Genomic DNA, 19657 nt, shown 5'->3' with positions numbered 1-19657 from the left:
TCGAAGGTCCAAGAGTTTTGTTTCAGAGTTTCGTTCCAGGATAATCTAAAGTCCTGAGGACACAGCACCTATCTTTATACTAAGAAAATGGGCTGGATTACCTGCTAGGTCCCTCCTATGGGTGGACCTGAGAAGGGGGTGGTTACACCCCTTTCCCTTTGTGCAGTTGCGCCCCAGAGCGGGGCTGGAGTGCCCCAGCAACTGGTTTGAACCGGGCTATGCATGGAGCACCTTGTGTGCCCCAGGCAGTGTCTGGAAAAGCATCTTTCCATTCAACCCACCCTGCCCCAATACACTACAGGCTGTCTTGGGAGGGTAGCACCTCCCTCGACAGGAAACCTATTGTCCAGGCCTCCCTTGCTGGAGTTTCCCCCAGCTGCAGGAGGTCAGACTTGTGTCTGTGCAGCAGCATCCATTTCGTGATGCTGGGGCTCTGTTTAACTTTAATCGGGTAAAGCAGTAACATACATGTCTTTTCCCTCAAGAAGGGTGGAATGCTACCCCCGCCGCCAGAACTGGGGGGGGGGGGGGGAGTATTCCAAAGTGTTTGACACCTTACACGACATGTTTTGATAAAGCCAAACCAAAGTTAGCATTAACCGCGAGGATTATAATGCACTTAAGAGTATATGGTATGGCTATATCATAGAACAGCTATAAGGAGATGGTTCCGAAAGCTGCAGAGGGGCTCAGCTCATGCTAGGGCACCCTCTCACATAAAACCAAGCACTCTGCCTCCAGGATTGTTAAGGCCTGCCATAGGACTTATAGGTTACTATGTGTCTATATATAAGGTAGATATAGACATACTATATCTAAGTAAGGGGTGATTACACCACCTTACCCAAGCTGAGTGATCAGCCTGTGGTGTCAGTTTAGATGGCCAGCCAGGGGTGGCATAATACATGCTGCAGCCCCTGGTAGGACTTGGATGCACCTATGCCCTGGGTACCTATGGTACATTATACAGGGGCTCACAGAGGTGACCCAATACCCAATCAGGTATGTACCTAAAGTACATGGTATCAATTTAGAGAGAGAACAGCTGGGCTGTGGGTCTGATTAGCAGGCCCACAGCCACACTAAAGTCGAAAAACCAGAGAATCACAGCAAAAAGTGGGGGTGACCATAGGAAGCAGACGCTACTCTCCTACATATCTCGTAATACATAAATTGTAGTGGGATTTTTAGATTGTACTCCCAGTAACGAGGTTCTGTCTTTCATAATCACACATTCGAATGAAACAGCGAGTAAAGCAACACGAAAACCTCCAATCCTGAAATCTGCACGAAAGACAGACATTTTCCACCAAGCAGAAGTAGCCCTTAACCCCCTGCAGTGCATCTTTCCAAATTAATGCACATCAGATTTATGGAAGAACAAAAGCAGAGGGTTTGAAAGTTATAATTGGAGGACTCCAGTTTTATCTTTAGCAAGTTGAAACAGAGGTTCATAATAATGTCATAATCAGACAGCTATCTATTAAAGGCGTTTGGTAGTCACAGAACATCTCGCCTCATCTGAGACTCTGCAGTGTGATGATGTAGGCTAGCTCCAAAAGAAATGTGTCACAAGGGAGCCTATTAGAGCACACATCAGAAATGCGATGATGGAAAATACATAGACTGTGGAGTAGAAACACACAATCCTCACCAATTGGTTCAACTGGGTACCAAAGTTTAGAGAACAGGACATAGAACTGCAGGAAGAGGGCTACATTGGGAGTCAGACGACATGGAAGGCGGGTGTGGGCTTAAGTTTTTGGGACCGTCCAGAATACAGCTCAGTAGATAGCTCTCTAAACCCTCTGTACTAAGGACTCAGTCGATGTAGCAACATGAGACAGAGTATCGAAGGAACTGCAACCCTCCTGAATCCATTGACTATTACATGATTGAGGTGGGTATTTGGTAATGATCAGTCCTATGAAACTTCACAGGAATGACTGTGGAATTACAACAATTTCATCATGGGTAGGCAGATGAAAGAACACTAGGTAGCTAGGAACCCATTTTAAGACTTTGCTAAAAGTCCTAGCGCACACAATATGAATACAATTTATTATAAAAATAAATAACAGTAACAGAAAATCTTGTAACGTTATAACAGCACTGTTAGGATTTCCTGCATCCACCAACCCTCCTTTCACTTAGCTAACTAAGCTATACTTAGTACTGAAAAGAAGCCTATTCAAATATTATAGATGGCTCACACCCGCATACTTCTTTGAAGAATGGAAGCAGGGTTCAATAAAGAAACAGCATCTGCTGCCCCTGTGCCCATGTTTCAGTTGCTATGACCTCGAGAAAGGCAGATAAGCCAGACTGCGTAGGGGACTCTATGCGCCTTCTTTGTAGCCTTCAGCAAGAAAATAGTGTTCACAGCTAACAAATGACCCTCAGTCTCGAATCCCTGGAGCAAAGTTCCTCTCTATCTAAAAACACTTTGTTCTAGCTCATACATTCTGTCTTCATACTGAACATCTTCAGAACAAACAAGTAACAATCAAGCCCCTCTAACCTCTCATCTACTTATATTCTATGAAACCTTGTTCATTGTTTACAAACAATAACTAGAATTGCAATTCAAAACATGCAACAATAAAACAGGAATATACTTCAAGCAAGCCTGAATTATCACACTGCAATGAAAAAGACTACTACAATACTGGCATTTTCTTATTTGCAATAAAACACATTCCTAAATGAATAAACATATATAATGTGAAATGGGAATACCTAGAATATAGAAAATAAATGAAAATTACAAAAGATTTGGACTGGCTCTCTCAGTAAAGAGCAGGGATAGTAATGAAGGCTGTGAAAAAGAGCAGTGTGAAAACCTAAAGGCCAACAGGGAGATGGCCCAGCTTGAGGTTTTGTGTCTCTGCGCTAGGTGGATACAGTTAAGTGATGAGACTACGGTGACAGTTGTACATGGCAGACTCACCTATAAAGCAATTAATGTAATCCTTTTTCATCTTGTCCAAACCGATCTCCAGTAACATGCGGATGGGTGCCAGGCCAGTGAGACTGACAGGTTCCATGGTGCCACTATAGGACTGCTGAATTATACGGCTAAGCGAACTGCTGCTGCCTCTGTGAATCTGAAAGATCGTAGAAGGTAAGGGAATAAGAGATGCAGCAAACTAGGCGTCTACAGCTTGAGCCATTGTCCAGAGTCAAATATCTCATGACTCATTCATCTGACAACTCCTTCAACTACTTTCCACTAAGCAGACATAACCTATTCTTCATATCATAAACAAACAGAGACTATTTGTCTCCCCATTTTGCCCATGTTTTCCCAACAACTTTCAAACTATGGCAAGAAACAATATAACTCATGGAGGCCAAAATGAACAAAAATGTGTAGAAAAGAACATTATGTTTCCCAGGGACTGGGGGTTACTCAATGTCTTTAATAATAGCCAGGCTTTGTTGTTGTGTCATTGGTTAGCCTACATCAAAAAACAAAGTTCTGGGCTTTGGACAGGTAGGGCCTCCGGATGTCTTTCCTTCCCCAATACCCCTGAACCACGCACCAGGACCAATTTCTGATTGGAATCGCCATGTTATTGTGGGTTGTGAATTCCACCAGAACAGAAGTATGAACATCACCACATACATGCAGACTAACCACAAGGTACTCTTCCAGTTGGGCATTATACCAAAGTCCGTTTTTTGATAAAGCAGCACTAGCGGAGCTCATTTACAGATTCCAGAAAACATTTAAATCAATTTAGGCCTTTAGCCTCGGCCACCACAGAAGGGTTTAAAGCAGGAGTCTGGTGCACAATGAATACTGCATAATGACCCAATCTGTAGTCTAATATAGGTTGCTAAAAAGCAGCACCCTACATCTGCTTTCCTCCATCAGCTGGAATGGTACCATTGCCGGACAGGAAGTTTTGGAACTTCAGCCACTTAATTTTGGGTTCATTGAAAACAACAAGATTTCTTGCTTAAGGCATTCCCTTTTAGCAAACCTTTGTGTTCGATAATGCAATGGAGTGTAACACAACAGTCAACTTAGGTTAAGAGGAAAAAGACCCCCACAGCACAGACATTGGCAACACTGGGAATGATACTGGCAAAAAGAAACATCGCCAAACATTGGGGTGTAGCCATCACACCCACGCATAAGGAGTGGTGCAAAGATAAGAACATGGCCATGGTGGCAAAAAAAAAACGTATATGTGCGTAGAGGTTGTCTGAAAAAGTGGATAAAACTATAGGAAGGATGGAACACCTACAGGGGGGGGAATATGTGCATTGTCAACAGTAACCAGTGAAATAGAACATGTATTCAATAGTTATAATGTAAACGAATGATTTAATTGTACCACTTACGATTCAATAAAAGTAATTTTTAAAAAAAGACGAAAAAGACCCAATCCTACACTTTTACCTTTACTGGTTATTAAGCCTAGATCTGGGCAACAACAAACCTATCTTTAAATAACTGGAAAAGAGCGGAAACCGAGACCTTCAGAAAGAATACTTAGGGCCTAGAAGACAGTAAAAAATAAGGATACCTGGGGGAGTGGCTTGCGCGCCGCTGTGACATGGAGGTCTGCGCTTGAGCTCCGAGGTGACGAAGGCTGTCGAGGTGTTTTTCTGACACCCATTCGCGGTGGAATCTGCTCGGAATTGCCGCAATTGTAACCGGAACATGCCGTGAGCGGTTTGTGCGGCTCCTTGTACTTAAGCTGCTCGGAAGGCATAGATATTCGGCGCAGAGCCCCTCTCGCTAGATTTCGCGGGCAGCCGCCATTTTCTTGCCTGGAGGCTGCGCTCGCGTTATTCTTTCTTCATGTCCTGGGCACTTCACCGGAACCTCGCTACATAAAAGGGAAGAGGTGTTACTTGCCCTAATTAGTTCTGTTGGCTTCTTCAAGAGGGCTTCTCCTCCTAACATGTTGCGTTTGGGAGCTTTTTGTGACGTGGAGAATTATGGCACCTTTTCATGACTGCTTGCAGTAACAATTCGACAAACTTTATGCTGGACTTGCTGGTGAGATACATGTGTCTTTTTTACTGCTCTTGCTATCCGGCTTGATGCTTCTGTTCTCACAGAGTCCTTCTCTATATTCCCTTTTCTGCAAACGGCCGCCATTTTGTGCTTTGGTAGTGGCGATTCTGTTTTACCACAGCTGCTGCTATATTTGATGTTCTTTTTGGCCATTACTGTGGAAGTGACATTTATGACTGTGACTCTGAGATTTCGCTACAAGAGAATGTCTTTTGTCCTTGCCAACTAACTTATTCTACTGCAACTCTAGTACTAGTCATATGGTTATACTCTGCTATCTTTTTTTGCTAAATGTCTCCTCAGATATATTCCTCAATATGGTGATGTTTGTATTCTAATTGCAACATTGTTTTTTTTTCTTGAATTGGGATGTTCTCAATGACGCCATTGTACTAAGATATTTGCTGTAATTCATATGTCTTTACACATATTCTGCGTACCGTATTTGTTCCCAAGGTGCTGTTTTTATTTCTGAGGTTTATGCACCTTTCTTAGCTGTACTCATATAGGATACACGTTAATGTATTTTTGTTTTCCTTACATACTCTAATGGCTGAAAACATGGGTCTGTCTCCCAAGACCAAAGACTCGAAAGGTAATCTCAAGAGATTAAAGCAAACCTCTCCTACTCCGGAGTCGGCTCAGAAAGATGCTGGTACCACGTTGGATACTATTCTGTCCTGTTTGAATGCTGTTCATGATATTGCGGAATCGACCAAAACCAATACCGACCTTCTTCAAGTTGAGGTTGCAACAATCAGAAATGATTTTAAATCCTTATTACTTCGTGTTTCGGCGGCTGAATCACGGATTAGTGGTGCGGAGGATACTGCGCAACAGCACTCTAAACCAATACAACAGATGGAACGCTCCATGATGGCGTTACGGAGAGACCTTACGGATCAGGAGGATCGTAATCGCAGGAGCAATCTGCGTATTTTTGGTCTGCCCGAGGATGCGGAGAAGTCAGCGTCCTCTTTAATAGACTTTTTGTATCAATGGATTCCTTCTGTTCTACAGATTTCCTTTCAGAACGACTTTCAAATTGAACGTGCTCATCGAGTCCCTACTTTACGGCCCAAATCTTCACCTTATCCTAGGGCGGTGATTTTTAAACCGCTGCGTCATCAACACTCTGAACAAATTTTAGCTCAGATGAGGAAGATCAAGACGGTTACCTGGGAGGGCCACAGGATTTATATTTCTCAAGACTTTGCCAGGGACACTGTTATAAGACGGAAAGGTTTTCTTAATCTACGAAGGCGACTACTCGACATGAATATCCCGTTTTCCTTTGCTGGTCCTTCAAGATTTCGTGTAACTCTTAGAGGTCGCTCCCAAATCTTCTATGAGCCTTTGGATCTTTCGACCTTCCTGGATAACCAGATGGGAGTCTCAAATGGATTCTTCATCCTCTCCTGGACCCTCGGGTTCTTGAGTAGTTCCTGAAATGTTTTCTTGTAATCTTCTTGATGTGTAAGTCTTGGTGTAGACTAACGATATGATTACTAGACTTCTAGATATACATGCGGTTTATGATGAATCTATGGTTGACAAGTTTTAACCTTCCTTTGCATTGCAGGTTTTTGTGTTATTTGTTTCTTTCCTCTTTGCCATTATGTTTATCTTGCCTGTTTCCAGTTTGAGGCTCGTGTTCCTTGCTGATATCCTGTCAATAGGTCTTCCACTCCATGTTTCTTTTCTTTTCCATTTCTGTGGATACCTTGTTATGTAATGGTGATGTTTCATTATTTCTTTTGGATGCTTTTCTATATTGTTCATTGGTCTGGTGAATCGATATTTTTCGTGGATTCTATTTATATTGCTTTTCTTATTTGTTGATCTGTTTCTTTTTCTCTAGTGTTTTCTATCTTAATCGATCTTCTATAGCTGTCTTTATTTCTCTCTATGTGCATATAGCATTTGTCTTTTGCTCCATGTTTATCTCTTTATATTTGTTTTGTTTGTATTTGTATTGCTCTTTATTGTTTAACCGTTTCCGATGTATTATATCGTGGTTTAGACTTATTTGTACTTTCCTTTACTTGTTCTAGGTTTGGGCGATATGTATTATTATCTTTCTATTTTTTATTTGATCCTTTATTTCTGCCTTTATTTGTTTTGATGTGCATACATCATTTGTCCCCGTTTTCTATCTTTCTTATTCTTATTGGTCTGATTTTATACTTATTACTCTTTATTGTTTATTCTTCTGATTTCTTGTTATCGAGATATGAAACAGTTGTTTTATGCTATTTGCTTAAAGTTTGTGAGGTATGAATTCATATACCTTGTTTTTTTCTGAGCATTTTGATGAATTTCTATTTATTGTTATCTCTTGTTATATTTGATATATGCTTCTACTTCTACTGTTATGCATTAAGATATAGTCCTTTCTGTTTCTATACATTTAGGTTATGGTATTTTCTACTGTTTGATGATTCCTGTTTTGATTTTACTCGCTTTCCTTTTTCCTATTATTGGATATACTGATGTATAGCTATATTGTATGATTATGAATTTCTTCTACCAATTTCTATAGGTCTTCTTATATTTTCCCCTACCGTATGGGGTAATGGATTGTTATTTCTTTCCCCTTGGTGGCCTTTTTGCTTACCTCTCCATGTTCCCCCCTCGTATGGATTTGGTCTCTTCTAGATCTCCCCTGGTGGGTCTCTTTCTTCTTATTTTCCTGTTTCTTTTTTCTGGTTTTCTTTTTTCTCTATATCTTTTCCCTTTTCTTGTTCTCTTTTCTATCTTTTCTTCCTTTCTTTCTTTTCCTGGATCTCCTGTTCGCACCTCTGATTTGTGGGGTCTTTCATGTTGTTGGGTCTGTGTGGTTTGGCGTGTTTTTGTTTCTGCTTTTGATTTATCTTCTTTACTATCAGTGTTTAGTGGATTTTTTGTTCTTCTGTTTTTATGTCTGGATTGAACGTATTGTCCCTTAATGTTCGAGGATTGAATCACCCGGCGAAAAGGGCTAAGATTTTGGATTATTGCAAACATCTCTCTACAGATTTAGTGCTATTACAGGAAACGAAAATATCTTATAAGGAAGCTTTATTATTGAGGAAAGAGTGGGTCCTTGATTTGGTGTGCTCTGATGCTTCTGGTAAAAAGAATGGTGTGATAACGTTAATCTCTAAAAATTCAGGGTTGTCTGTGGTGTCTGCTGAACATGATTCCGAAGGGCGATGGCTGCTGTCCCGCCTTTCCAATGGCTCTCTTGATCTTTACCTTATGAATATTTACGCTCCAAATATTGATGATCCATCGTTTTGGCGGTAGATCACCAAAAAATTGTCTGAGGTTCCTCATAAAGGTAACCTAATAGTTGGTGGAGATTTTAATCTTCCTATGGACCCAATTTTGGATAGACAACCTGCTTTTAAATTTCGTCCCCCTAGGGCTCACACACAGATGATCAATATGTGTGCCTCTGCTAATCTTCAAGACCTGTGGCGTCTACATAACCCTACTGGAGGTGATTTTTCTTTTTTCTCTTCGCCTCATTCTAGCTTTTCTCGTATTGACTATCTTTTAGTTCATTCAGCTCTTTTACAGGTTTCGTCGTCTCCTCACATCCATCCTATCCTTGTTTCTGATCATGCTGCGGTATCCTTTTCTCTCCTCAATCTTACTGACAAGAAAGAACCTCGTACTTGGAGGTTAAACACGGAAATTCTGCATGATCAAGACTCAGGTTGCGGCATTGAATGAAGAGATTGATAATTATTTTTCTGATAATGAGGGCTCAGTCAGTTCCCCAATAGTCTTGTGGGATGCTTTTAAGTGCACGTTTAGAGGACAAGTTATTAAACATATGGCAAAGAGGAATGCTGATATTAAGAAAGAGCTTACAGACTTAGCTGATGATATTAAGGAACAAGAGTCTCTCTATCGACATTCTAAAGATAAACAATTACTACAAACCATTAAAAATTTGAAGTATTCCTACAATACTATTGTCACTAAAAGAGCACATATTGGGGTTCAAGCTCAGAAATCCAAACGCTTACTTTTGAAAAACCGCGCAGGTAAGATTTTGGCGGCGACTCTAAAATTTCAGGAATCTAATCTTAGGTCATTTCAGATATCCTGTATTACTGATAACTCTGGTACCAAGAAATTTCAAACTAAGGAGATTCTTGAGGGTTTTCGAGACTTTTATAGCAAGTTATACACTCCTGTTAATCCATCCTCATTTGATCAATGTCAACAGTTTTTACAGACGCTTCCTATCCAGACGGTTTCGGATGATGACGGTGTGAAGTTGGGAGTTCCGATTACTACTGAAGAGATTATACATGCAATTAAATCCACACGCTCGGGAAAGGCGCCGGGTCCTGATGGTTTTCCCATCATGTTTTATAAAACTTTTCTTACTTCTATTGTCCCTCGTCTTAAAATTTTTTTGACACTTTTATATCATCAGGAACGGTTTTGGGTTCTGCTGCTGACGCTACTATCGTAGTGATACCAAAGAAGGCAAAGATCATTCAGATCCTAAAAATGTTCACCCCATATCCCTCCTCAATATGGAGGCAAAGATTTTTGCTAAAATCTTAGCCAAACGTTTGGAATCCTATATACCACTACTTATTCATCCTTCTCAGACGGGCTTTGTTAAAGGAAGATTGGCTAGAGACAATATTCGTACCTTAGGTCACATCTTAGGGAAAGCAAAATTATCTACTCTTCCGGCGGCTGCTCTTGCTCTTGATGCCGAGAAGGCTTTTGACAAGGTTCCCTGGTCTTTTCTACATGCAGTGCTTTGTGCCCATAATCTTGGTGATTCTTTTGTTAATATGGTTATGTCCTTATACGTACATCCGAGAGCGAATATCAGAGTTAATGGTGCTACGTACTCGTTCTTTGATCTTTGTCAAGCTACTAGACAAGGGTGCCCTTTATCACCTCTTTTGTTTTTGTTATCTATTGATCCACTTCTGCAGTTAATCAATCTTCATCAAGATATTAAAGGTTTTAATTTTGGCTCACACTGCATAAAAACTGCTGCTTATGGAGATGATGTACTCATTTTCTCTGATGATATCGTTTCTGCTATTCCTGCTATTTCGGATACTATTAACCTTTTTTCTAGAGTATCTGGCTATTCCCTTAATAAAGACAAAACGGAAATGTTCCCGCTCAATGCTTACTGCTTTCCAGCTCATATGGGGAATGCTGGTTTAAAATGGCAATCGAAACAGATTAAGTATTTAGGAGTTTGGTTTCGTAGTACTATTTATGACACTGTAGCCTATAATGAGGCTCAAACCTTACTCAAAATACGTCAACTATTAGATACATGGTCTCCTAAATATATCTCCTGGTGGGGACGCCTTCAAACTTTAAAAATGATGATAACGCCCATTATTAATTTTGTTTCTTCTATTATTCCTATTAGGTTATCCTCGTCTTTTTTTCATGAAATTGATTCTCTCACCTCTAAGTTCCTCTGGAGCGATAAAAGAGCTAGAATTGTTTATAGAGCTTTGAGGAAACCCTATGATATGGGTGGCTGCAATTTCCCTGATTGTGAAAAATATCAAGTGTCTTTTTTAGCCTGTCAAGGTGCCCTTTGGTTCTCCTCCGATACTCCCCATACGCCATCTTGGGTATTGATTGAACAAGAGTTTTCTTCCCCCTTACCTCTCTCCTCCTTTTTAACTATATCAACATTGTCTATTCCGTTTTCTCGTTCCATTATCTTAGACACCATTGCAGCGGTGAAAACTATTGACAGGAAAGTCTCTACGCCAATTCATAAATCTAGGGGGTCCTCTTTATGGCGCAATTCAAAATTAAAATTATTATGGACCCTAGTTTAATGACTTATTGGGCTAATAAAAGAGTTACATTGGTTCATCATCTTTATGATTCTAATAATGATCCATTACCTTTTTCTTCTTTACAACAACAATTTTCTCTTTGTAATTTGGATTTTTATACCTTTTTAAAAATAAAAGTGGCTCTTGCTAAGCTTCGTCTCGATCCAGTTTCTCCTACTATAGCTCTATTACAATTGTGGCTTAGATCTGGTCATGTGGCTTCTAGAATTTATAAATGTTTGTCTTCCAATCCTCCTGCCTTAACTACTGTTACTCCACAGAAATGGCTGCACCATTTTGATCATGATCTTACTACGCATATCTCCTCAGATACTTGGCAGTTGATTGGGAGGTTTTCTCTTCGTAATAAAATTGCCCCTTCTCTAATTCAATCTAAAAAAAAATCTGTTAATCTACTACATTGGACTCCAGCACTATTACATTCTCTTGGTCTTAAAGATGATGATCTTTGTTGGAGTTGTGGTTTGGATACAGGTAATTATCCTCATATGTTTTTTGAGTACACTTTACTCCAGCCTTTTTGGGATTTGGTCCATAAACATTTTATGTTAATATTTAAGATTCAGTTTCAGCTCTCCTTTACCATGGTTTTGCTGGGTCCATGGGCCTCACGTATTCCATTACCTTTAGACTCCTTAGATTTGCAATTACTAGACCTCTTATTGTCAATAGCGGTGAAAATTATCCTTATGGAATGGAAATCTTTTAATTCCATCTCTTATCCTACTTGGTGGGCGTGGGTATCTTTTTTACGTGGAGCGCATACCTCAGTGGATGAGGCTCATCTCTCCCCTTCATTTTCTAATAGAATTTGGAGAGCCTTAGATGAATATATGGATTTGGCATCAAAAGGGTTGGTGGAGCAATATCCTTTTGTGGCGTCTTTATGAGTATATGATCATTGTTTTTTCCTTCTTTTTGTGGTGTTACAGGAGATGCTTCTTTCCTTCCTCCCCTCCATGTCTTTCTTCTTTTTCTCTTTCTTTCTGTCTTTAGCTTTCTCTCTTTCTCCTTTTTCTCCCCCCAATCAATTTTATTTATCAAAGTGATACCTTTGACTTCTATTATGGTTCCTGGCTGTTATTCTTCTCTCTTTCTTTTACAATATTTCGATGTAATGCTTGAATGAACTATATGAAATATATTGTATTTTTTTTATTTTTTTTAGCTGATTTCTTGTATTTCTTTTTTTATTCATTGTATCACTTTCTTATTGTATTTAACTATTTATATGCTTCTTTGCAATACCAATAAAATGTTTGAACAAAAAAAAAAAATAAGGATACCTGCTGTGGTGCTGTGACAGGAGCAAGCAGTCACAATGATGTGGCAAATAGTATGGTGTTGTGCGATGCAACAGGTATGTTAAGAGCAGAGAAAACGTGTTAGAAGCAAATAAGAATAAAAGTTTAGGTCATGAAGGGGAGCACACATAGGAAAAGGTGTGGCAAATGAGATGACAACTCTACCGGGGAGAATTCAGATTGCAGAACGATCCATAGCACTAGTTCGAGTGCCTAAGCAGGCTTTCTCGTTCAAGTACTCGAGTACCAAAGTTGGAGAGAATAGTTAGAAAGTCGCTGCTTCCAATTTTCCAATTATCATCAGAAGTTGTGAACATCGCAGAGAGAGGTGGGCTTTCCTAAAACGAATCAGAGTGTATGCGTGCAGAAGAGATACAATATGTGCTTAATGAGATGGAGATACACTTGTGTAGAGGTGCGCTACAAATCAGGTCATCCTAGTTTACTGTGGCACAAGCCATTTGACACCACTGGCCCAGGCATCTCCACAATAGACTAACCCAAGTCCTTGTGAACAATGCTACACTTCTATCTCCGTTTCATGTGGGCATGGGAAGGTTTTGATAGAAGGTCTAGAACTAGCTATTCACCTAGCATCTCAGAATGCTCCTGTTGCTGCCTTGGGTTCTTCCTGCCTTTAGTTAGGTGTTTGCCAGTAGTTGACCGAAATTCCACAGCATCTGACTGTTGCAGCGTTCTACTGATATTATTGGTCAAGTGAGTTTGTTATGCACTGAGCTGTGGGTGTATGATTCGGATGTGAATGGATGAAGTTGGTTGGCTTTATTATTTAGTCATCTTTTAGGGAGGTAGATATACCTAAGGTCCAATAGATGGAAAAAAGGGAGGGGAGTGAAGCTGTATGTGTGAGTGGTCTTGACAGTAAGCCCTTTTGTTAAGCATTTTTATGGTCTATCTACATTCTTCTGTAAGAAGGGTTGTTGTAAGCAGAGAGGCAATCAAACGCACAGCATATCTCTGCTGAATGGAGTGTGTGTACGGTGTTCTGGATAATGTTTTTGATCTCAGTTTTCTGATACAGCTTCACAGCCCCACAACCTGTGCTTTCAGAGAATAATAGAGCAATTGATTTTCATCAAACTGATTCAGTAAGAAAGTGTCTTGTACAGGGGTTCCTAACCCCAGTCAGCAGTAGAGGTGGGGGTCAATATATGTGAGAATCATAAGAGCCAGGACTGCCCGAGGGAAATAACTTTGTGAGAGCCAAAACAGAGCAGCAGATTACCTACGGGTTACAGAGTTAGACAGTAGTTAAACCTGAGTAAAGGATTAAAAGTTCTCTGAGCTGGTCCACCATCTCATCTTGCTAATTCTATGAATGGATGTTTAATTTTTGGCAAATAATGCTCAATGATTCGATTCTTTGACCCAAATATTGTGGTTAAACGAGCGGATTTAAGAAACAAAACAGCTTAGCAGAATAAGGGTTTCTAGTTTTTGATACTGCTTGACACAGCACCCAGTGTTTGACTAGCTTGCTAGTTAGGATCCTGGTTTGACAATTATACACTGCAGCTAATCCTTTTGGATTCTACGATATAATACACAAATATAACAGGGGTAAGATGCATGTGAAGGAGATGAGAACATTAAGGGGTTGGCTAAGTTGGGTGGGCAGCCTGCAGGTCGCTGGTCCCAGGTCGAGGTGAGAGACCGACCACTAAGCTAATTTAGAACTCTTATCTGAAAGCCTACAAAGGAACCGCCAGTTCCATGTTGCCAAGCGATTGCCATGTTGATTTGGTCCGCTCGCCATTTATATTACTTTTTTTTATAAGTAATCTCCCAAAGATGCAGATTGTTTTTGAAAAACAAAAATCAATGGCTGCATGCACTGGGGTATTTCTCCCTGCACATCAGGGCTATTAAGTTTTTCACTGCTAACGCAGGGAAATCTTGTGATGGTTGTCTTATGCTAAATAGGCTGAGTGACTTTCACTGTGACCTGAAGGCCACATGGCATAAGGGCTAGCAGGTCAAGGGTTTCTGTCTTTCGAGTCTTTCACCTTTCTTTCACAGAGTTTTATATAGAGCGAACTTGACCCAAATTGGGTATCAGAACGCTTTACATAGCACCAGTTACATTACATGAAAATACATTTATTTTTGGTAGGCACAGGGAGATTAAGTGATTTGCCCAGAATCACAGGATAGGTTCTGCGTCATTGCCGAGACTCGAACCCAGTTCCCCAGATTCGAGGTCGACCGCCCTAGCCGTTAGGCCAACTCCTCTCCCGTCAGGTGAAGGCTCCACCGTTGGAAACCCTGTGATTTCCCCACATTTATATGGGAGCTTGGAGGTGTGGGGGCGGGGGGGATTGATACGCCAAGGTATGGTGGTTTACCCACCTCACTAAACTAAGTGAGGGCCTAAGTATGATAAAATCATGGCAAGAAGGCCTAAGGGCAAAAGGCAAAGAAAGTCAAGGCCTCAGCTTCTTGAATGCACTCCAGAAACTTCTGAATGCCTACTTACCCATGGCTGCACATCACCATGCTTCAGAGACTGAATGACCAAAGTAAAACAATCAACCACATCCTGATAGGAGGTGACACCTGAAAAATGAAAATTATAACATTATTATGTACTCCATTTACTGCACCAGTTGTTGCATACATCGAAAAAGAACAATATGGGCAGAGTGAGGCACGCACTAGTTTGTGACAGAACTACAATGCACTGGTTTAAATATTAAAGTCAATGATGGAAATATGGTTGGCGAGCAAGGATTAAAAGGTTACATAGGATAACTATCACTAAGCGTGGTTTGTTCAGTCTCATTATTTATTTAGCATTTTTATGAAGTGCAAACCAACCATAAACTTGTCAGTGCACTTTACACAAAACAGGGAGATCACAGTTTCCATTTTCCGAGAACTAAAAAAACAAGCATTTACAATGCAATGGTTTTGCCTTTGTTAAAGTTAGAGCTATTGGCATTGCTCTTGACATTATTTTTATTTATGTTTTTTTTAACATAAATAAATGGCATTGTCATTTACAATGCCACTAGCTTTATCTCTCGCAAATGACACACACAAACACACAGAGCCCCCCCACACACACACCCACACAGAGCCCCCCACACACACAGCCACACAGAGCCCCCCACACACACAGCCACACAAAGCCCCCCACACACTCAGCCACACAAAGCTCCCCACACACACACAGCCACACAGAGCCCTCCACACACCCACACAGAGCCTTCCACACACACCCACACAGCACAAGCAGGCAACAGGGGCACACGGAGGCACAAGCAGGCAACAGGGGCACACGGAGGCACAAGCAGGCAACAGGGGCACACGGAGGCACAAGCAGGCAACAGGGGCACACGGAGGCACAAGCAGGCAACAGGGGCACGAAAACGGAGGCACAAGCAGGCAACAGGGGCACACGGAGGCACAAGCAGGCAACAGGGGCACACAGAGGTACAAGCAGGCAACAGGGGCACCCGGAGGCACAAGCAGGCAACAGGGGCACCCGGAGGCACAAGCAGGCAACAGGGGCACCCGGAGGCACAAGCAGGCAACAGGGGCACCCGGAGGCACAAGCAGGCAACAGGGGCACCCGGAGGCACAAGCAGGCAACAGGGGCACACGGAGGCACAAGCAGGCAACAGGGGCACGAAAACTGAGGCACAAGCAGGCAACAGGGGCATGAAAACTGAGGCACAAGCAGGCGACAGGGGCACGAAAACGGAGGCACAAGCAGGCAACAGGGGCACACGGAGGCACAAGCAGGCAACAGGGTCACGAAAACAAGCACAAGCAGGCAAAAGGGTCACAAGCAGGAATTGTAATTTAGACGGGGCTGAAGTGGAGAACGGTCAGTAGGGAAGTAGTGCGGCTGGTGCAGTGGTACCAGGCCGAAAGGTGAGAGGGGCTGTCTGCACCCCAGTTTGGACAGTTTCCACTACCTAACAGGGATTGGTGGGAGGGGGGCGTACTTCTTGCTTGCTTTAGGGCTGTTACTTCGGGGACGCAGTGCACGCTCTTGCCTGCTGCCTACTGCCACCGGGGCACGACAACAGGCAGGGAGAGGACAGGCTGGGAGAGGGCAGGGAGGGGACAGGCTGGGAGATGGCAGGCTGGGAGAGGGCAGGGAGGGGACAGGCTGGGAGAGGGCAGGTTGGGAGAGGGCAGGCTGGAAGTGGACAAGCTGGGAGAGGACAGGCTGGGAAAGGTCATGGAGGGGACAGGCTGGGAGAGGGCAGGCTGGAAGTGGACAGGCTGGAAGAGGACAGGCTGGGAAAGGGCAGGGAGGGGACAGGCTGGGAGAGGGCAGGCTGGGAGTGGGCAGGCCGGGAGAGGGCAGGCCGGGAGAGGGCAGGCTGGGAGTGGGCAGGCTGCGAGAGGGCAGGCTGCGAGAGGGCAGGCTGCGAGAGGGCAGGCTGCGAGAGGACAGGCTGCGAGAGGACAGGCTGCGAGAGGACAGGCTGCGAGAGGACAGGCTGCGAGAGGACAGGCTGCGAGAGGGCAGGCTGCGAGAGGGCAGGCTGCGAGAGGGCAGGCTGCGAGAGGGCAGGCTGCGAGAGGGCAGGCTGCGAGAGGACAGGCTGCGAGAGGACAGGCTGCGAGAGGACAGGCTGCGAGAGGACAGGCTGCGAGAGGACAGGCTGCGAGAGGACAGGCTGGGAGAGGACAGGCTGGGAGAGGACAGGCTGGGAGAGGACAGGCTGGGAGAGGACAGGCTGGGACTTTGTGCTCTCCAGGCCACTCTTAAAATATATCACCTACTCATATGGATGACGTGATTCCTACACCTTGTAATTCTCATTGCCTGAAGTAACATTTCATATAGACTGATGTATTATACAGGAATTATTCATTATGTTTGTGTAACGTGTGTGATGTAAAGTGCTCTGACACCCTGCATTGCTACGTGCAGTGCTATAAAGCAATAAAATGCGTGTGAGAGGTGGCTTTGGGGAGATGAGGGGCGCTGGTGGAGGGTGGTAGTGAGGGAATCCTTGGGGACGAAAGTCATTGATGGGGGCACCAAAAAAGATTTTCGCACCTGGTGCCACCAGAGCTAAAGACGACTGCGCGTGCCTGAGAGAGCAAAGGATCTATTGGAGATGAGCGCGCGGCTGGGGGTCAGAGTGCGCTTCGGCAGGAAGTCTGGATGGGGCACTTGTCCAGTACATTAGAACAACAAAACGACGCTGAGGTGTGTGTATTTGAGGTCATGGTGCTTGGGGGCAGGCGGCATCCGGTTGGCCTGGCCCTCGGGCGGCGTCTGCATGGTGTGAATTGAGAAGGGACGCGAAGGAAGGGCTTTCGTGGGTCGTCTGAACCCAATCCACATCTGAACCCAGGCTCTTCACCAGACCCACCGACCCCTCCCAGCTCACTCCCCTCACTGTCACAATATTCACCACGGTACCGCCTTTTCCAAAGCATTTCAGGGCAGAATTTTTGCCATTTTTCTTCAGTATTACGCAGTAGCGCTTCGAAGTCCAGAGAAAGTGCGCTTTGTAAATAATATCCAATTCGTTATGTTTATTACGATTTTTTTTTGTGCGCAAACTTGAACCCAAAATACATCGATTGAACCACGTGTACAGGAAGTCGCTGGCTCATTGGCATTAACTGGGCATCCAAATGGCACTACAATGAAATTCCAGAATATATCTGGGCAACTAGTGACGTATCGAAAAAGGATTTTTCATGGTGAGATGGGAGTCTTTTCATTTCAGATAGATGCATAGATCGCAATGGATTTTCTTATGGGTAGAGTTTGGAATTTGGGTGACTATCAGGAAAAGTCTAGCTAACTTTGTGAATACAAGTCTCGAGGCTAACCTTGTCAATACAGGCCTCGAGACAAATACAAGTCAAGCATAATACTATTACAGAGCATTTATTGATCCCGACCCCTTTAATTGGTCATATAGATTGCTGGTGATCAATGGCGGGAGTTAGTAGAATGGTGTTCACGTGATCAGCCTCAGAAGGATTAAATGCCAAGTGTCACCTGCAGTACTATTTTTATCGACCTCGGAAAGATGACATGCCAGATTTGAATTATGATATGTATTATCTCCTAGGCCACTCGAATGACGCGGAAAGGGAGGACCAAACTATGCGGCAAAAGAAGGCAAATAATGCAGTGTGATGAGGCACCATTTTTCTAATGTTATTGGCTCGTTATTTTGTATTTTTACACTTGCCAACACTTTCCGAGCAAAGATTTTAACTCATTGGTGCCATTTTAAGAACCAAATATGGTCATAAACAACTGAAGGATGACAAGTCAACCTTTGCGGATTGCATTCCATTGCGCGGAAACAGGTGTGGCCACATATTTAATAACTTTTTAACCGATTTAGCTAGACACATTTTTTGGTTAAAATGCGCAGATACAGAAGATGATGGATTAAGTGACATATGCCGCAAATCTATAATCATGCGGAAAACGCTGCAGAACCGCACAATTCAAGTGGGCCTGATTATATCGACCTCCGAAGGGTAACAGGTTGAGTTTCACATATGGAGTTTAACGGTACTCTTTGCAGTAGGGTCCCAACACACTGAGCTGTCTTTAGCAGGGTTGCCCCTTGCCCATCACACAAGGGCACTGGGGGAGGTGCCAAGACTTGCAGGTTGGCCACCTTAGCGCCTCATGAATAAGGCACGTCCTCCCAGCTTGGCAGAGTCTGGCGGCTCTTACATTGCATCAGACGCTTGTTAGCAAACAATAGAGCGCACAAGGGGCCGGGAGGGGCCGCGGGGGGGGGGGGTGGAAATGGCGCTGTAATTGGATAGGGCGGATGCACTGTACTTAAAGGTAGGGGGAGGATCCTTGTCAAGCACCGGTCCTGTACCATAGCTGAGAGCTCCGCAAGACTGCCTGCAGGGGGAGAAGGGTGCACCTGTGGCACCCCACACACTCACATCGCCCTCCCAGCTGGACCCGTGAACAGCGGCAGTTCCCCCAGGGGTGCCAGGGCACCGCGCCCACCCTTCAGAGGAGCCTTCGTTCGCCACCCGCTGCCGCTGCGGTGCACAGAGGAGGCAAGGGGCGCACAAGGAGAGGCGCGGGAGGGACCGACCCTGGGACCTCGCTTCTGCAGCTCTGCCAGCACCGAGGATATCCCTGGGTACGGGGGACCCCCACAGTGCTGCTTCAGTGCAGGAGGATGCAGCCTTCCAAGATAAGGCTTAATACTGGAGCTTAGACCGTTCTGGGGAATCCGCAGCTTTGTACCGCGAGTTAAAGTGGTTTGCGCAAGATCACACGGTCGGTACCAACTGGAGAAACCAGGATTTAAACGTGTTATGGTTTGTGACTTGAGCTGGAAACATAAACATCGGAGCACACCTCACCACAAGCGCCAGGTTGCAGTGACTGTAAGACGTGTACCTTTGCCAGTGAGCTCACAGGCTTCTCCGCGTCCACTCCGAGGCACTACTCACTGCGGGCGGCGTGGTGG

The 19657-nt window shown here is 43.7% G+C and overlaps 1 protein-coding gene across 2 annotated transcripts in view; it reads right to left on the bottom strand.

Moving 5' to 3' along the window:
• Positions 1-19657, bottom strand: part of ZWILCH (zwilch kinetochore protein) — a 450160-nt gene that overhangs the window by 47307 nt on the left and 383196 nt on the right. For both annotated transcript variants that reach the window (XM_078683040.1, XM_078683041.1), the window contains exons 12-13: positions 14692-14771; positions 2951-3107 (exon numbers count right to left, since the gene is read on the bottom strand). In XM_078683040.1, the coding sequence (XP_078539166.1) occupies positions 2951-3107; positions 14692-14771 (237 nt within the window). The remainder of the gene's footprint in view (positions 1-2950; positions 3108-14691; positions 14772-19657) is intronic.

This window comes from Lissotriton helveticus, chromosome 3_1, assembly GCF_964261635.1.
Source record: "Lissotriton helveticus chromosome 3_1, aLisHel1.1, whole genome shotgun sequence".
Classification (NCBI taxonomy): domain Eukaryota; kingdom Metazoa; phylum Chordata; class Amphibia; order Caudata; family Salamandridae; genus Lissotriton; species Lissotriton helveticus.
The sequence above is the reverse complement of the archived record's forward strand: the minus strand, read 5'-3'. Positions and strand labels throughout refer to the sequence as shown.